At 62.0% G+C, this 13,749-nt stretch overlaps 3 protein-coding genes across 15 annotated transcripts in view; 2 read left to right on the top strand and 1 right to left on the bottom strand.

Moving 5' to 3' along the window:
* FNDC4 (fibronectin type III domain containing 4) overlaps positions 1-2,650 on the top strand; it is a 30,737-nt gene extending 28,087 nt beyond the window's left edge. For 2 of the 4 annotated variants that reach the window (XM_053251327.1, XM_053251309.1), the window contains exon 6: positions 341-2,650. In XM_053251327.1, the coding sequence (XP_053107302.1) occupies positions 341-373 (33 nt within the window). In that variant the 3' untranslated portion in view covers positions 374-2,650. Of the gene's footprint in view, positions 1-337 lie in introns of all 4 variants that reach the window. The other 2 variants (XM_053251320.1, XM_053251300.1) reach the window with 1 other exon arrangement.
* On the bottom strand, positions 2,587-8,290 carry LOC128325632 (low density lipoprotein receptor adapter protein 1-like). 9 transcript variants are annotated; one of them, XM_053251237.1, is made up of 9 exons: positions 8,138-8,272; positions 6,388-6,530; positions 5,338-5,450; positions 4,401-4,515; positions 4,188-4,260; positions 3,830-3,933; positions 3,534-3,598; positions 3,275-3,306; positions 2,874-3,155 (listed from the first exon to the last, which is right to left on the bottom strand). In XM_053251237.1, exons 1-9 carry the CDS (start codon positions 8,229-8,231, stop codon positions 3,025-3,027), a joined length of 870 nt encoding a protein of 289 aa, XP_053107212.1. In that variant the 5' UTR covers positions 8,232-8,272; the 3' UTR covers positions 2,874-3,024. The 9 variants fall into 9 exon arrangements, with proteins under 9 accessions (XP_053107205.1, XP_053107270.1, XP_053107263.1 ...); XM_053251267.1 differs by lacking the exon at positions 3,275-3,306 and having other exon boundaries at positions 2,936-3,155; XM_053251277.1 differs by lacking the exon at positions 3,830-3,933 and having other exon boundaries at positions 2,936-3,155.
* The window catches only part of IFT172 (intraflagellar transport 172), a 52,226-nt gene continuing 46,765 nt past the window's right edge, over positions 8,289-13,749 (top strand). For both annotated transcript variants that reach the window (XM_053251203.1, XM_053251202.1), the window contains exons 1-10: positions 8,289-8,426; positions 8,904-9,047; positions 9,198-9,310; positions 9,796-9,835; positions 11,500-11,565; positions 11,751-11,830; positions 12,129-12,216; positions 12,904-13,118; positions 13,205-13,328; positions 13,516-13,611. In XM_053251203.1, coding sequence (XP_053107178.1) covers positions 8,289-8,426; positions 8,904-9,047; positions 9,198-9,310; positions 9,796-9,835; positions 11,500-11,565; positions 11,751-11,830; positions 12,129-12,216; positions 12,904-13,118; positions 13,205-13,328; positions 13,516-13,611 — 1,104 coding nt within the window. The remainder of the gene's footprint in view (positions 8,427-8,903; positions 9,048-9,197; positions 9,311-9,795; positions 9,836-11,499; positions 11,566-11,750; positions 11,831-12,128; positions 12,217-12,903; positions 13,119-13,204; positions 13,329-13,515; positions 13,612-13,749) is intronic.

Below are 13,749 nucleotides of genomic sequence, written 5' to 3'. Positions count from 1 at the left end.
GCCTACATTTGGCTTCCAGGACCTCCCGCCTGCATTTCCCCACATCCGAGGTGCAGCGCAACAGGCGTCTCCTCCCCAGCACTGCCTACGAGGCCTGTCTAGACGCCGATACCTGGGGGAGCCCAAGAGACATGCCAGTGGCCTCCTCCGGCTCCTCCAGCACCCCAGCACCGAGTTCCTGGGTGCTGCAAAGGAGTGTGGGAGGCAGTGGCTGCGGTGTGGGGTTGCCCACCAGCTAGTCTGCTGGGAGACATGGCAGAGCAGGGTGGGCGTGGGAGAGCAGTGCCCCCTGCCCACCTCCGCTTCTCAGCCTCTCTTCTCTCCCCCCACCCCCCAGAAGAAATCGCCCTCTGTCAATATCATCGAAGTGTAGCTGTTGCCGCAGCCAAGAGCATTATGGGATGCTGGGACCTCGCTGGGCTCGTGGCCGGGCTCCCCCCTGCATGCAAAGAATTTATGCTTCTTGTCCTCGCGGAATCTGCATGGAGCCAGCCTCTACAACGCCGACGCCCACCAGTCACCTGCTAGCGGCCGCTGGGAGCAGCTGCGACGACGACGACGACGGGACCTCCTCCGTGGACCTGCAGCCTCAGCCAGCCATGCCTCGGACCGTCTGGGCACAGCCTCCTTTCCCGACAGGGCAGGAAGCCCGGGCAGAGGGCTGCCTTCCCCTTCAGCCCCTTCCCCTCGGCCTGGACGGAAGCGGAAGCCTCGGCTGCCCCCGGGCCCGGCCCCCCAGCGGCTCTCCTGGGCCGGCTCCAACAGGCCCCTGGGCGCAAGGGCGAGTTTAGCCAAGCCCTAAAGCGTGGCGCGGGGCAGCAGGGAGGAAGAGGCCCCAGGGCGAGGCTGGGAGGCAGGCCACGGCCACGGGGCAGAAGCCAAGCAGGAGGCTCAGGCCCGACTGCATCCCCACAAGGAACAGCTGCTGCAGAGGCCCCCTGGAGAAGAGCCCCACTCGGCTCCTGGGGGTAGCGGAGTGGGAAGGGAGCCCCAGCCGGGGGCCTAGAAGAGGGAGGCCGAACGGCTTGCTTGCACCTGCCTTCCCCGCCCGCCAGCGCACAGCCCACGGGCCAGAATGCCAACGGCCCTGCCCACCCCCCTGCAAGGCAGAAGACCACACGCGGCCTCTTCCCAGCTCACCAGCCCCTTCCCTCAGGAAGCCGATGCCAGTGAAGCAGCCGGCGGCCCTCCAAGCCTGCCCCACAGACTGCCAGCCTGCGCCCCCCCCCCGCCCAAGGCACACCAGCAACTCCCCACTCGTCTTCCAGGAATCCCGCTCTTCCAGCCGGGGGCGTCTGCTCGGAGTGCAGGGAGGAGAGGAAGCCCCCGGGGCTGCTGAGGCCTCCTGGGGCAGGGCAGAGGCCACGGTGCCCTCCTGCTCTGCTCTCACCCCCAGGAAGCCTGCGGAGGAGCCGGTTCCCTGGCAGCCCCTGGCCAGAGTGGAAATGCCCAGCAGAAAACTCTGCCTGGCACTCAGCGGAAGGGATTTCAGGGGAGGCAGCCGGGACGGGGAGGGGTCTGGCAGCCACGCCTCGAAGGAAGGGTGGAGGGAGAGGAAGCCGTAGCAGATTTAGGCGAGCCATTGGGGAGACTCTCCTCCCGGCTAGGGCTGTGGGACAGGGGCGGGTCCTCTTTCCCTGGAGGACTGTGAGCGGAGACTGGGTGGCCATCGGTCAGGGATTGGGCAAGGGAGGCCTGCAGAGAGTTGGACCAGAAGGCTTCTAGGTCCCTCCCAGCTCCAATGACCTCTCACTCGTTCACCTTCTTGACAACTAAGGGGCTAGTCCTCAGGGCCAATACACCTAGGCAACTTACTGGCAACCCAACCCACAGCCCAACAGCTTTGTCCTCCCAGCGGTGTTCAGAGTCCTTGGAGAGGATTTCCCCAGGAGGAGCTGGCCTTGGCGCTCTTCGCACCCCCCAAACCCTCCTATGCAGGTCTAAAGAATGCCGTCTGAGCGCAGTAGTGGGCGTCTGGCCCTGAGTGGGGGAGGCTCCGTCTCCAACAGGCCTCAAAGGAGGCAGAGTGAACAGGAGAGTCCTTTGGGGCGGGATGCCAGCGAGCAAGGCCAGCCCAGGCAAACTGGTGCCCCCTGCCTGCAGGCCAGTGGCAAGGCTGGGTCAGCCGCCCCCCCCCCCCCGCCCTCCAAGGAGATGCAGCTGCCTGCATGGGAACCCCTCTTGGCGGCTGCTTTGCCCACTAACAGCCCAAGGCCTGGGGATAATCTCCTCCTCCTCCTCCTCCTCCTCCTGGGCGGGGGCTCAGGAGGCTCTTCCTGCAGCAGAGGAGAGGTGGGCTGACCCCACCTAGGAGGGCTCCAGCTTCCTGCCCAGTCCAAGGCTGCTCCTCCTCCAAGCGTGGCCAGAGAGAGGCTGGCACAGTCCCGACACCTCGCCAGCCCTGCCCCAGAGGCCACTGGCCAGGGGCGGAGCCCTAGACGCCAAGGGGCAGGAGAAGAGGCGGGCCCCAACATGCGCGGAGGTAGGCCCAGCAAAGAGGCAGAAGCCGCAACCTCCACTGGTGCCGAGAGCCACCCCCAAGAGCGGGACAAGAGCTGCCGCTGAGGAAGAAAGCCACAGCAGGAGGAGAGTAGAAATGGTTTATTTCCCTTCCGAAAAAAGGGCATTAAAAACTAGTCTTTTGCTACAACGCTGTGACTTGGCGGTGATGAGAGACTGGGAGATGGGGAGGGAGGGAGGAGAGGCCAGAGTCCACCTGCTCCCCTGCAGCTCCCTCCCAAGCGTGGGGTGAAGAGGAGGCTGGGAGGGCGGCCTCCGGGGGGGGCGGGGGGGGGCGCCGGGCGCCTGCACCAAGCGCCCTCACAGGAGCAGCCTCAGAAGGAGGCCCCGAAGCCTGGCGAGTGCAGAGGCGGCAGGCCCAGGCTGGCGATGCCACGGTCTCCCGGCCCGGCTGGGGAGCAGAGGAGGGCGGGCGGGCGGGCGGGCGGCCCTTTGTGCGTGGCGGACGTGCTGGGCAGGCGGAGTGGTGCTGGAGGCTGCAGGGAGGGCGGACCGGCCCGACTCTTAGAAGAGCAGCCCCGGAGGCAGGCAGCTGCCGCCACCGCCGCCACCGCCACGGGGGTCACTGCAGCCCCAGGCGGCCGCTGGCTGGAACTGGGTGATCGGGGAGCTGCCGCCAGAAAAGCTCCCCGCATCTGAAACACACCAAGGTGTCAGCAGAGCCACGGGAAAGGACACGGACAGACACAGACAGACGAGCGGGAAGCAGACCCCAGCCAAGGGGGACGGCGGAGGGGGCTGGAGAGCGCTTTACCTGGGGTGGGCCTGTCCCCCTCCTTGGAACAGCTAGGAGCAGAAAACAAAGACCCTTCAGAGGAGGAGGAGGAGGAGGAGGAGCAGAAGAGGGGGGCGCACAGGGAGCCCCTCCCCGGCCCCAGGAGGCAGGGCTCTGCCCCACTCCCCCTACAAGCCCTGGAGCGAGCGGCGGCTCCCCACAAAGCCAAGGGGCAATTCTCCTCTCCGGAACCCTAACCCTGCAGAGAGGGAGCCGGGGCGGCTGACCCAGTGCCTACCCAGTGAAGAAGGCTGTGCCAAGATCTCCTTCCTCTTCCTCTTCCTCCTCCTCCTCTTCTTCCTCCTAGTGACAGGCAGACCCACAAAGCTGCAGTCCCTCTGGAGAGCCCGCCCCCCCTCTGCCCCCCCCCCAGAAGTGGGGAGAGCAAAAGCAAGGCCATCGCAAGAGTTGCTGCCTACGGCTGGACTTGCCGCGCCCCCTCCCCTCATGTCTGGGGCAAGAGGGCAGACCCCAAGGGCTGCCACAGCCCAGCCAGTTGTGTGCCGGGGGGGGGGGGCATGCTCCACGCCGTACCTCAAAGTTTGCCTTGAAGGGGGGGCTGCCGACGGGGGCCCTGACTGGCTGGCAGGTGCTTTCCATGGGGCACAGTGTACTTAGGGGGTGCTCCTGTCTGGGGCCTGAAACAAGGCCAGGGAAGAAACAAGGGGGTCCTCAAAGCTTCCAAGAGACCCATGGGGGGAGGGGGAGATGCCTGCCAGCCGAGGTGCCTTGCTCTCCCCAGCCCTGAGTGCGGCCTCCCCCTCCTGAACAACTCAACCGCCTCCCATCGACGGGCACTGAAGAGGCGAAGGCCCCGGCGACCACGCTGGAGGCTGAGCCCTGCGCCTACACGCCACCCCCACCTGGAAAGGGGCAGGCCCCCGGCTCCTACCTGCCTGGGCAGCTTCCCAGAGATCCAGCGCCACCTGGAAGGCCTGGGCCACCGTCAGAGTCACCGCCTGGGCCTGCACGGAGAGAGGAGAGAGCCCAGAAGGCGGCAGCCTTCAAGGCTCCTGAGGGCAGCCCCCGACCCCTCCCCGCCAAGAAGGGCCCCCCCCCGCCCTGGGCCTGAGCCTCCCCCCCCCCGGTCCAGGCAAGGGCTTACGATCTTTTTCTTGGGCGACAGGAAAGCATGGCACTCCAGGGCACCGCTCTGCGAGTTCTGGGCCACGTAGGCAAAGACCTTGTTCTGCAGCTTGTCCGTAGTGCAGTAGGAAATCCTGCAAGGGGGCAGGAGCTGTGCTCAGGGGTCAAAAGCAAGGGGTCGAGAGGGGGGAGGGGGGCATGCTCCGGCACCCCCGAAACATGCCACACGCTCCCAAGGGCATGGGGGCTATGCGGTCTGCCCCACTGGGGTGGGCGTGTCCCCATTCTGCACAAGCAGCAGGGGGAGGCCCAGGAGCAAAGGCAGCAGGCCCCACCCCAGCAGGCCACGCAAGGCCGTCTTCTTCTGGAAGGCAGGCGGGGGGCAGGCAGGGGGGCGGCCCGGCGACCCACTTCCCTCAGCAGCAGCATCAGACATTTTGGGGTGCAGAACTGGGGCTGGAGCTGCACACGTAGGGACAGAGGAAGCTGCCATAGACTGAGTAAGACCCTTGGTCTAGCTAGCCCAGTCTTGTCTTCACAGACTGGCAGCAGCTTCTCCGGGATCACAGGCAGGAATCTCTCTCAGCCCGATCTTGGAGATGCTGCTGCCAGGGAGGGGAACTTGGACCCTTCTGCTCTTCCCAGAACGGCTCCATCCTGAGAGGAAGATCTTACAGTGCTTCTACTTCTAGTCTCCCATTCCCGTGTGACCAGGGCAGACCCTGCTTAGCTAAGGGGCCACCACAAGACCAGCTCTCCTCTCCTGGCCCAGATGAGGCCGGGCCCTGCAGGAGGAGCCCCGGGTCTTGTGGGTCCAAGCGGGTCTTGTGGGTTCCCCCCGCTCCCTCCCTGAAGACTCAGGGTCGCCCCACCAAGCGAGAGGGGCTTCTTGCTCTCCCTACCCCAGTCGGAACTCCACCCAGGAGACGCCTCCCACACCCCACCAGGCTCCACACCTGTAAATGGAGACATTTCCAATGGTCTCCTTGGTCTCAGCATCCTGAAGAGAAAGGCCTCGTGGCGAGACAGTTAGAATCACCTTCTGGAACTTCTTGGGGCCTACCCGAGCCTGAGGAAGAGGAAATGGGGTGGGGGGAGGAGATTGGGGAGGGGTACATCAAGACAGAAGAGGAGCCCTGCTGGATCAGACCGAGGCGGGCCCACAAGAAGGCAAGCGCCCTCCCTTGCAGTTGACACCCCCCCCACCCACCGGGCATCTGGTGTTCTGAGGTAGGCTGCTTCTGGGCGTGGAGGTTCCATGGAGACCTCCCAACGGAAAGCCCTTCCGAGACCTCTCCCGCTCCCCTGGGACTGCTCTCCTCTTCAAGGAGCTGGTGGTCTCCATCACACCTTGTGGCGGCGACAGCGACAGCAGCAGCCTGGGCAGCAGGCCTTCCTCTGGCCAGCCCCGAATCTCTGGCCTGCCAGTTTCACAGGGTGATCCCCGGCTCTAGTCTCCCGAGAGGCAGAGGAGAGCCTCTCTTCACTTTGCACACATTTATAAGCTGCTGCCAGCCACTCTGGTCACCCGCCCCCCACCCCCCCACCGAACAAGGAGTCCCTAGAACTCTTTGCTTTCCTCCTGGGGGTACTCCAGGAAAGACAAAAGACCGTGTTTGGGCTGCCTCGGATTGACTCAGTATATGGCCGCTTCCTGTGTGCTGAAGCAGCCCAAACACGGTTGGGGTCTCTCTAGTTGGTATCAGTCTTTCTAGCTCAGGATTATCTACCCAGGCTGGCAGCAGCATCTCCAAGACTGCAGGCAGGAGTCTCTCTCAGGAGGGCACTTGGAACCTTCTGCTCTTCCCAGAGCGGCTCCATCCCCCGAGGGGAAGATCTGACCGTGCAAGTCTCCCATTCAAATGTAACCAGGATGAACCCTGCTCAGCTAAGGGGGCAAGCCATGCTTGTGACCACCAGACCAGCTCTCCTCTCCCATGCCTGAAGGGCCTCCTCACCCAGGCAGGCACAAACGGAGGGGTGGGGGAGAGAAGAGCCCCTCCTACCATGGCAATGATCCGGTGGATGGCAGCAGTTGCCATGTCCGCGCCTTTGGGCTTCTCCACCAGCGTCATGCCCAGGTACTTGAGGGCAAACCCCATGCCCTCCAGGAGGGGCTCACGCATGTCAGCCCACGTCTCGGGAAGTTCTGCAAAACAAGAGATCGGGAGGGTGGGGCTGGGTTGGCACGGCAAAGCATATGCTGCCCGGGACGGAGCCCCAAGGGCAGACATCCACTGTGGGTGGGAGTCTGGCAGGCATTACAGAAAGCACCTTACATGCTTGACTGCATCGCTGGCCCCTGAGAACAGCACGCTTTGTTTCTGAGATGGACTGCAGTCCGTAAAAGCTTTTATTTATTTGACTGACTGATATAACGGCCTTCCAAAAATGGCTCAAAAATGGAGTTGTCGCTTTTGCAACAACCCCAGGGCAATCCTCTGGTGCCTCGACACGGATGCTCCGGTGATCTCCGTGAGATACAGTTGTGCTTGCCCCGCACAAGACAGGGCGGGAAACAGTGCAGTCAAGACACCGACACACACACCCCCTCCAGAAAACTGCTGCTCCACCCACCACACCTGCAGTGTCCACGGCGACACAGCCAACATACACCAGACACGGCTTCCACACCGTGACCCCACTCCACACACAACACACCCCAGAGAGCTCCCCTGTGGGGCAGGCTGCCAGTGAGCAAAGGGGAGGCCCAACCCCTCCCCAAACCCTGGGGGTCAAATCCCTTGGGTCCCTGACCCACACTCACACTCTCGGGGCTGCCCAGGAGAGAAGGAAGACGGCTTGCCACACAGAGACATCCCCCTCCACACCCCCAGCCAGGCCACGGGGCGGGATTCAAGCCCCCATGGCGGAGCAAGGTGCTCTCCCCCAGAGAGGGACCCCTTGGCCAGGGAGGGGCAGCCTGAAGGACCCCGACAGGGCTCAGCAAGGCGCTGGCAGGTTCAAGCCCAGTCAGGGGCCGGGGCCAGGCCAGGCCGCAACAGCCCAGCCGCAAGCAGCGGGCAGGCAGGCAGGCAGGCAAGCTGGCCCCACACACGGGCCAGTTCCCCCAAGGAGGAGGCTTCTGGCGGGGGGGGGGAGAGGGGGCACAGGCAGGGACCCGGAGCTGCCGAAGGAGCTCCCTGCTGGCCGCCCAGAGGCAGCCCCCCCCCCCCCGCTGCACGGACAGGGCCGAGATGCCTCCCTGCCTGCAGACCAGCGGGGCGCGCTCCTTGCTGGGGGGCAGGCCTGGCCCGGGGCTGCTGGAGGGGGGCCTCCTGGGGCTCCCTCGCGCCCGGGCTGCCCGCACGGGACGGAGCCGCCGCCGGGCCCAGGAGCAGACCGGGCGCCGCCGCCGCCGCAGCAGCAGGAGGAGGAGGAGCAGCGTCCCTCGGCCGGAGCCCGGAGCAGGCCCGCCCCAGGCCGCGCAGGCTCACCCCGCTGTCCCGGGAAAATGCGGCGCCCTGTGCGCCGCGCTGCTTGCAGGCTGACCTTCGTCAGGCAGAGCTGCGCGGCCCACAGAGCAGCCCCACCTGGCGAGGAGGGATCCGCCTGCGAGCCCTCCCCGCCTCCCCCCCCCCCGGGGCTGGCTCCTGTCCTGTCCGGGGCGGGCGGGGCGGGGCGGCTCTTCCTCCCAGGGGCCGCCGCCGCCTCCGCCCCCTCCCCCCTCCTCCCGTCTCCTAGCAACCACGCCGAGGGCGGGAGGCCTCGGCTCCTCCTCGGCTTGCCCTGGCTCGCCGCCCCTCCTCGACTCACGCTGCCGGCGGCGCAGGCGGGCGACGCCCAGGCGGTGCCGGGCGAGGCTGGGGCTGCGGAGGACGGCTCTCCCGGCCGCCCGCAGCGCCTCCATCGGGAAGGGAGCCGAAGGGTGGAGCCCGTCCGCCCTGGAGCCGCGGGGCCGGTGCGCATGCGCCGCCCGTCGGAACCCTCCCGCCGCGCCACTCTGATGACGCCATCAGCGCGGGACGGGGCCGTTGCCGGGGGAACGGCGGTGGGCGCTGGCGAGATGCAGCTGCGGCACGTCCGGACCCTGCTCACCCCCCAGGTGAGGCGCGGCGGGGGCGGGCTGCAGGCTGGCCATCCGTCAGGTCGAGCGGTGTCAGGGCAACTTCGCAGCTCCACCTGACGAATGGCTAGCCGGCGCTGCTGGGGGCGCGGGGTAGAAGGGAGCCGCCCGGGCTGCCTCCCTGGGCTGCCTCCACCTCCCCCCCCGCCCCGGCTGCTCAGGATGGGCAGCCCAGGGAGCAGCAGCGGCCCCCTCCGCGGAACAGCATTGAGCGGGGGGGGGGGGTGGCAGCGCCCTTCCAGAGAGGCCAGCTGTGCCCCACACGTTGGATCTCTGAAACAGGAAGGGGGCAGTGGGGGACAAGCCAGCCACTTATCTGGGGGAGGCTCTTGGGCCCCCCCCACACCCCGCACCCTCTTCTCCTTCAGCAGCCCAGCGATGGGGCAGCTGTGAGCGCGGCTCTGGGGGGCCTGGCTGGGCTGCTGGCGTCAGACTGAGGAGGCCTCTTTCCTCCAGGATGGCGCAGCCAAGGTCACCTGCATGGCCTGGGCTCCCAACAACACCCGCTTTGCTGTCTGCACTGTGGATCGCGTGGTGCTGCTGTATGACGAGCAAGGCGAGCGCAGGGACAAGTTCTCCACCAAACCTGCAGATCCGAAGGTAGCCAGTGGGGAGGGAGGGAGGGAGGGAGTGCGAAGACCCGAGTGGCCCGAGCAAGCCTCCAGAGCGGGGGCGGCTTCCCTTGGGCAACTGGCCCCAGGAGCTGATTGGGCTGGCAATCTTCTTCTTCCTCTCTTTTTCTCTTTCCAGTACGGCAGAAAAAGCTACGTGGTGAAAGGAATGGCTTTCTCCCCAGATTCCACCAAGATTGCTGTTGGGCAAACGGACAACATTATCTTCGTTTACAAGATTGGGGAGGAATGGTGAGGGTCTTCTGGTGGGGCAAAGCAGGAGCTCCCCTGGCGTGGGGCCAGGCTGAGCCCCTTGCCCACTGCCTTCGTCCCACTTATTGCCAGCCAAGATTTTGCCTCTGTAGTGGGGCAGGCAAACTGGCTTTTCATATAGCCATTCTTCCTGTTAGGCCCATGGGTGCCCTTCTTGCTATCACAAGGAAGCCGCTTAGAGATTGTAAATGGGGCAGAATATAAATGGGATAGATTGGTAAAGCCATTTTCCCCAGTCACTGGACGGTGCTCTCAGGCAGTCCTGGGGGGCCTCGACAGTCCTCGTTGGGGCCAAGTGGTAGCGGCACTCCCTCACTCGCCACAGGACTGAGGGCTAGCTGATCTTGACATGGCAAACTTGCTAGACTTGGATGATATCCTCTAGCAGGCAGCCCTCAACAACCTTGCAGCTCTGCATCCTGGTTGCACAGTGGCGTAATGAGGATCTTTTCCTTTCTGTTCAGGGGTGATAAAAAGGTGATCTGCAACAAGTTCATCCAAACAGTAAGTCCCAGCCTCCTGCCAGTGAGAGGTGGTGGTTTCTTCCTCTGTTCTCTCCAGGATGCTTTATGAGCCTGCTCTCCTGTTGCTGATCTCCATTACTGAGAGATGGGCACTTAACTTTGGTTCTGGTAGCTGATACGTGACCCTGTAGTGCATGGTTCTTCCCAAAAGTTCTTGAAATGTTCAGCTAAGAGGATAGGGTGAGGGAGGAAAATCAAGGTGTGAAGGCTTGGAGGAAAAACTTAGGAGGAAGAAAAATCCCCCGAGGCTAGTAATGAACAAATTGACAATCTCAGAAAATCTGAAAAAATCTTATGAGAAACGTTTTCTCTTTTAAAACAGTGGTGTGAAATGCTTTTGAAGGAATAGTTTAAAATATTGTGATTGCCACTTGCTTATTGGACTTTTTCTAATAACGATAACATATTTTCATTTGATATGTAAGACAATGAAAAATATTTACAATTCTAATTCTGTAAAATATAGCTGTCAAATCCCAGCTTTATTTCAGGTAGATATTTCAGTGCACTATCATTTTTAGGAGAGGTGTGCACAGGCCTTTACCTTGCATAGGAAGTGGTCTTATACTGAGTCAGATCCTTAGTTCAGTATTGTCTACATTGACTGGCAGCAGCTCTCCAAGGTTTCAGGCAGGAGTCTTTCCTAGCAGGATTTGTTTTTCCCAGCGACAAAACATGGCAGCATTTTAAACCTACTGATAATACAGGATAGTTTTAGGAGAAGCCTAGCCAGGCAGCTCAGCAGGGATGATTCAGCATTTCTTTCCCACAAGTGAGCTTGCTCTGAGACAAAGGCTTTAATCCACTATAGTGACTAACAGGTAAAGTTAAGGAAGCTATAAAAGGCAAGGAGACTTCTTTCAAAAAATGGAACATAAGAACAGCCCTGCTGGATCAGGCCCAAGGAAGCCCATCTAGTCCAGCATGCTGTTTCACACAGTGGCCCACCAGATGCTGCTGGTACTCTACGGGCAGGAGTTGAAAGGGGCCTGCCCTCTCTCCCACTGTTACTCCCCTGCATCTGGTATTCAGAGGCATCCTGCCTTTGAGGCTGGAGGTGGCCTATAGCCCTCTAACTAGCGTTGTGTGGAAAAAGTACTTCCATTTGTTGGTCCTCGGAGGGGAGCCTTTGTTTTGTTTTGTTTTTAAGAAATAATTAACACATAAGGTTCTCCTGATTGTAAATAGTTCATTTTGTGTCTTTAAGCAGTAAAATAAGTTTGAATATGGTACAAAAGTAAGTATTTTGTGTGTGTGTTTCCCCCCAAATTTCAGTGTCTTTCCCTCTCCCCCCCCGCCCCCCGCAATCACACACAAACCAAATTCTTCCGCACTGGCTTCAGATTTCCAGGATGTTTACAATTCTCATGTGGAAGGGATGTACCATAGGTGTTGGTGGAGCAGTGCCACCCTACCTGGCAGGAACCCTGCTCTGCTGCCCTACTGGAGGGGGCCCTGGGAAGGGGAGGAGTCCATGGTGAAAGAACTCTGAGTTGGGGGCCACAGGAGGGACAGTCCTCTCCTGGCTCCCTTCAGAGACCTGGCTGCTCCTTGGCCCCTCTTCTCTTTCCAAAGCCCACCAGCTGGAGCTGCGAGGGAGAAGCGTCGCCCCCTCCTGCTCCTTATACTTCCCTCTCTCCACAGAGTGCTGTCACTTGCTTGCTGTGGCCAGAGGAGAACACCATTGTCTTTGGGCTTGTCGAGGGCAAGGTAGGGAAGCTGAGCTGCAGGAACTCTCCGGTGGCTGCCGCCAACTTTGGTGCAAGGAGGTCTGGGAGCTGGGAAGGAGCGTGTGCAGGTGCTGCCGCCGATGCGGAGTGGGCCGGGCTCCCCGAGCTGCATTCACTGCCCATCCCTTTCCTCTAATGGGCTGACCAGATCTTTCTCTCCGGAAGGTTCGTTTAGCAAACACCAAGACAAACAAATCGTCCACCATTTATGGGACAGACTCTTACGTGGTGTCGCTGGCCTCCAAGTGAGTGTGGGCCTGTGGGAGGAGGAGAGGGACCCGACTCAGACCCATTCCTTAGCCCATACTGGGCAACAAGCCCTGATCCCCTCCCAGTCCTGAGGGATAGCTTCCTGCCTGTCTGGCTTCACAGCCCAGTCGGGCTGCTTTCTGGTGGCTGTGAATGCTTTCCTTCGCTGCATGCAGCTCTCGCCCATGCCGGGCCCTCCCACGGCCTCTCCCCCCACCCCCCCACCCCGCGGGAGGCTGGAAAGAAGCAAGACCTTCAGGCTCTGTGCCGACCATCTCCTGTATCCCTCTGCAGCGTCTCGGGGAAGGGTATCCTCTCTGGCCATGCAGATGGAACCATCGTGCGCTACTTCTTTGATGATGAAGGCTCTGGGGAGTCACAGGTGGGGGCCGCTGAAGGACACAGAGCCTCATTCCGATGTCTGGGGGATCTGGAGGGGGTACTTCAGATCCTGCTTCTGAGTAGACTTCTGCTTATGGTCTCGCAAACCCCTGTATGGAGCCTTGCTCTAAATTAGGCCCTTGAAGCTCCCCGGAGCAAAATGAGCCCCTGCCTCTGATGCTGAGCAGGGAGGCTGTGCTTTGAGCATGGTAGCCCACCCCAAGCAGTCACCTGACGAGTTCGCAAAGCAACAATCCCTGGTGACGGATGGTTCCCCAGATAGGGTTGGCAAAGGCCCTTCTTGGTCTGACATCCTGGAGAAGCACTGCCGGGGGCTGATTCCCGTTTGCCTGACGGAGGTGGGGAGGAAGACTAGCCCTGCTTGGAAGTGGACAGGGGTCATCGGGACGGCCATCTCTGGTGTCGCATGGCCTCCCCCTGCCCACTGTTTTCTGTTTGTGGCATTTGACTGTCACAGTGCAGTTGCATCCACCAGCAGAAAAGGCGCTGGGATCTTCCCCTTGGCAGTGGAGGCCGCGCCAAGGAGGCAGCAGCTGGAGGCTGGCGTGGGGCAGATGCTGGCGTGGAGGAGGGTCTGGCCCAGGCCCGGCCTGGCCTGCAGCAAGCCGCTTTCCGGCTTGGTCCCTGCCTGCCCCTCTCATGGGTGTCTCCTCTGGTTTCTGGACAGGGCAAGCTGGCAATGCACCCCTGCCCCCCCTATGCCATGGCGTGGGCGTCCAACAGCATTGTGGCTGCTGGTTGTGACAAGAAGATTGTGGCCTATGGGAAGGAGGGACATGTGATCCAGACCTTTGACTACAGCCGGGACTCTCTGGAGAAGGAGTTCACTGTTGCGGCTGCCAGCCCCGGGGGCCAGTCGGTGGTCATCGGCAGCTTTGACAGGTGTGGTAGTGCTGGGGGGTCCTCACATGGGGCGCGCCTGCCTAGCTCTGCTCCTCTGGTGAGTCAATCCCTCCTCAACCCCCCAGGCTGCGAGTGCTGAACTGGAGCCCCCGCCGGAGTGCCTGGGAGGAGGCCAAGCCCAAAGAGATCTCTCACTTGTACACCATCACGGCTTTGGCGTGGAAACGGGACGGCTCCCGGCTTTGTGCGGTGCGTTTGCCATCCATGCGGTCGCAGGCTGTGCCTTGCTTGCCAACCCTTTGTGGCATCCCTACCAGGCTGGCAGCTCAAAAGAGGAGGGTGGGAGGAGAGGAGGGTGGGCAAGGTCTGCCCTTGGTGTTGTGGGTGGGAAGAGGCAGGTGTCCAGCCTGAAGGAGGTCGGTCTTTCTTTCTGCAGGGAACCCTGTGTGGTGGGGTGGAGCAGTTTGACTACTGCCTTCGGAGGAGCATTTACAACAACAAGTTTGAGATGACATATGTGGGGCCCAGCCAGGTAGGTGGGGCGTCTGCGACATCTGGATCTTTCGGCATTCCTTAAGGCCAATCCGTGCAGGCAATACTTAGACAGACATAAGAAAAAGCCCTGCTGGACCAGCTAAAGGGTTAGGGTTAGGGTTCCCAGACCCCCTCT

Source organism: Hemicordylus capensis, chromosome 1, assembly GCF_027244095.1.
Source record: "Hemicordylus capensis ecotype Gifberg chromosome 1, rHemCap1.1.pri, whole genome shotgun sequence".
Classification (NCBI taxonomy): Eukaryota; Metazoa; Chordata; class Lepidosauria; order Squamata; family Cordylidae; genus Hemicordylus; species Hemicordylus capensis.
The sequence above is the reverse complement of the archived record's forward strand: the minus strand, read 5'-3'. Positions and strand labels throughout refer to the sequence as shown.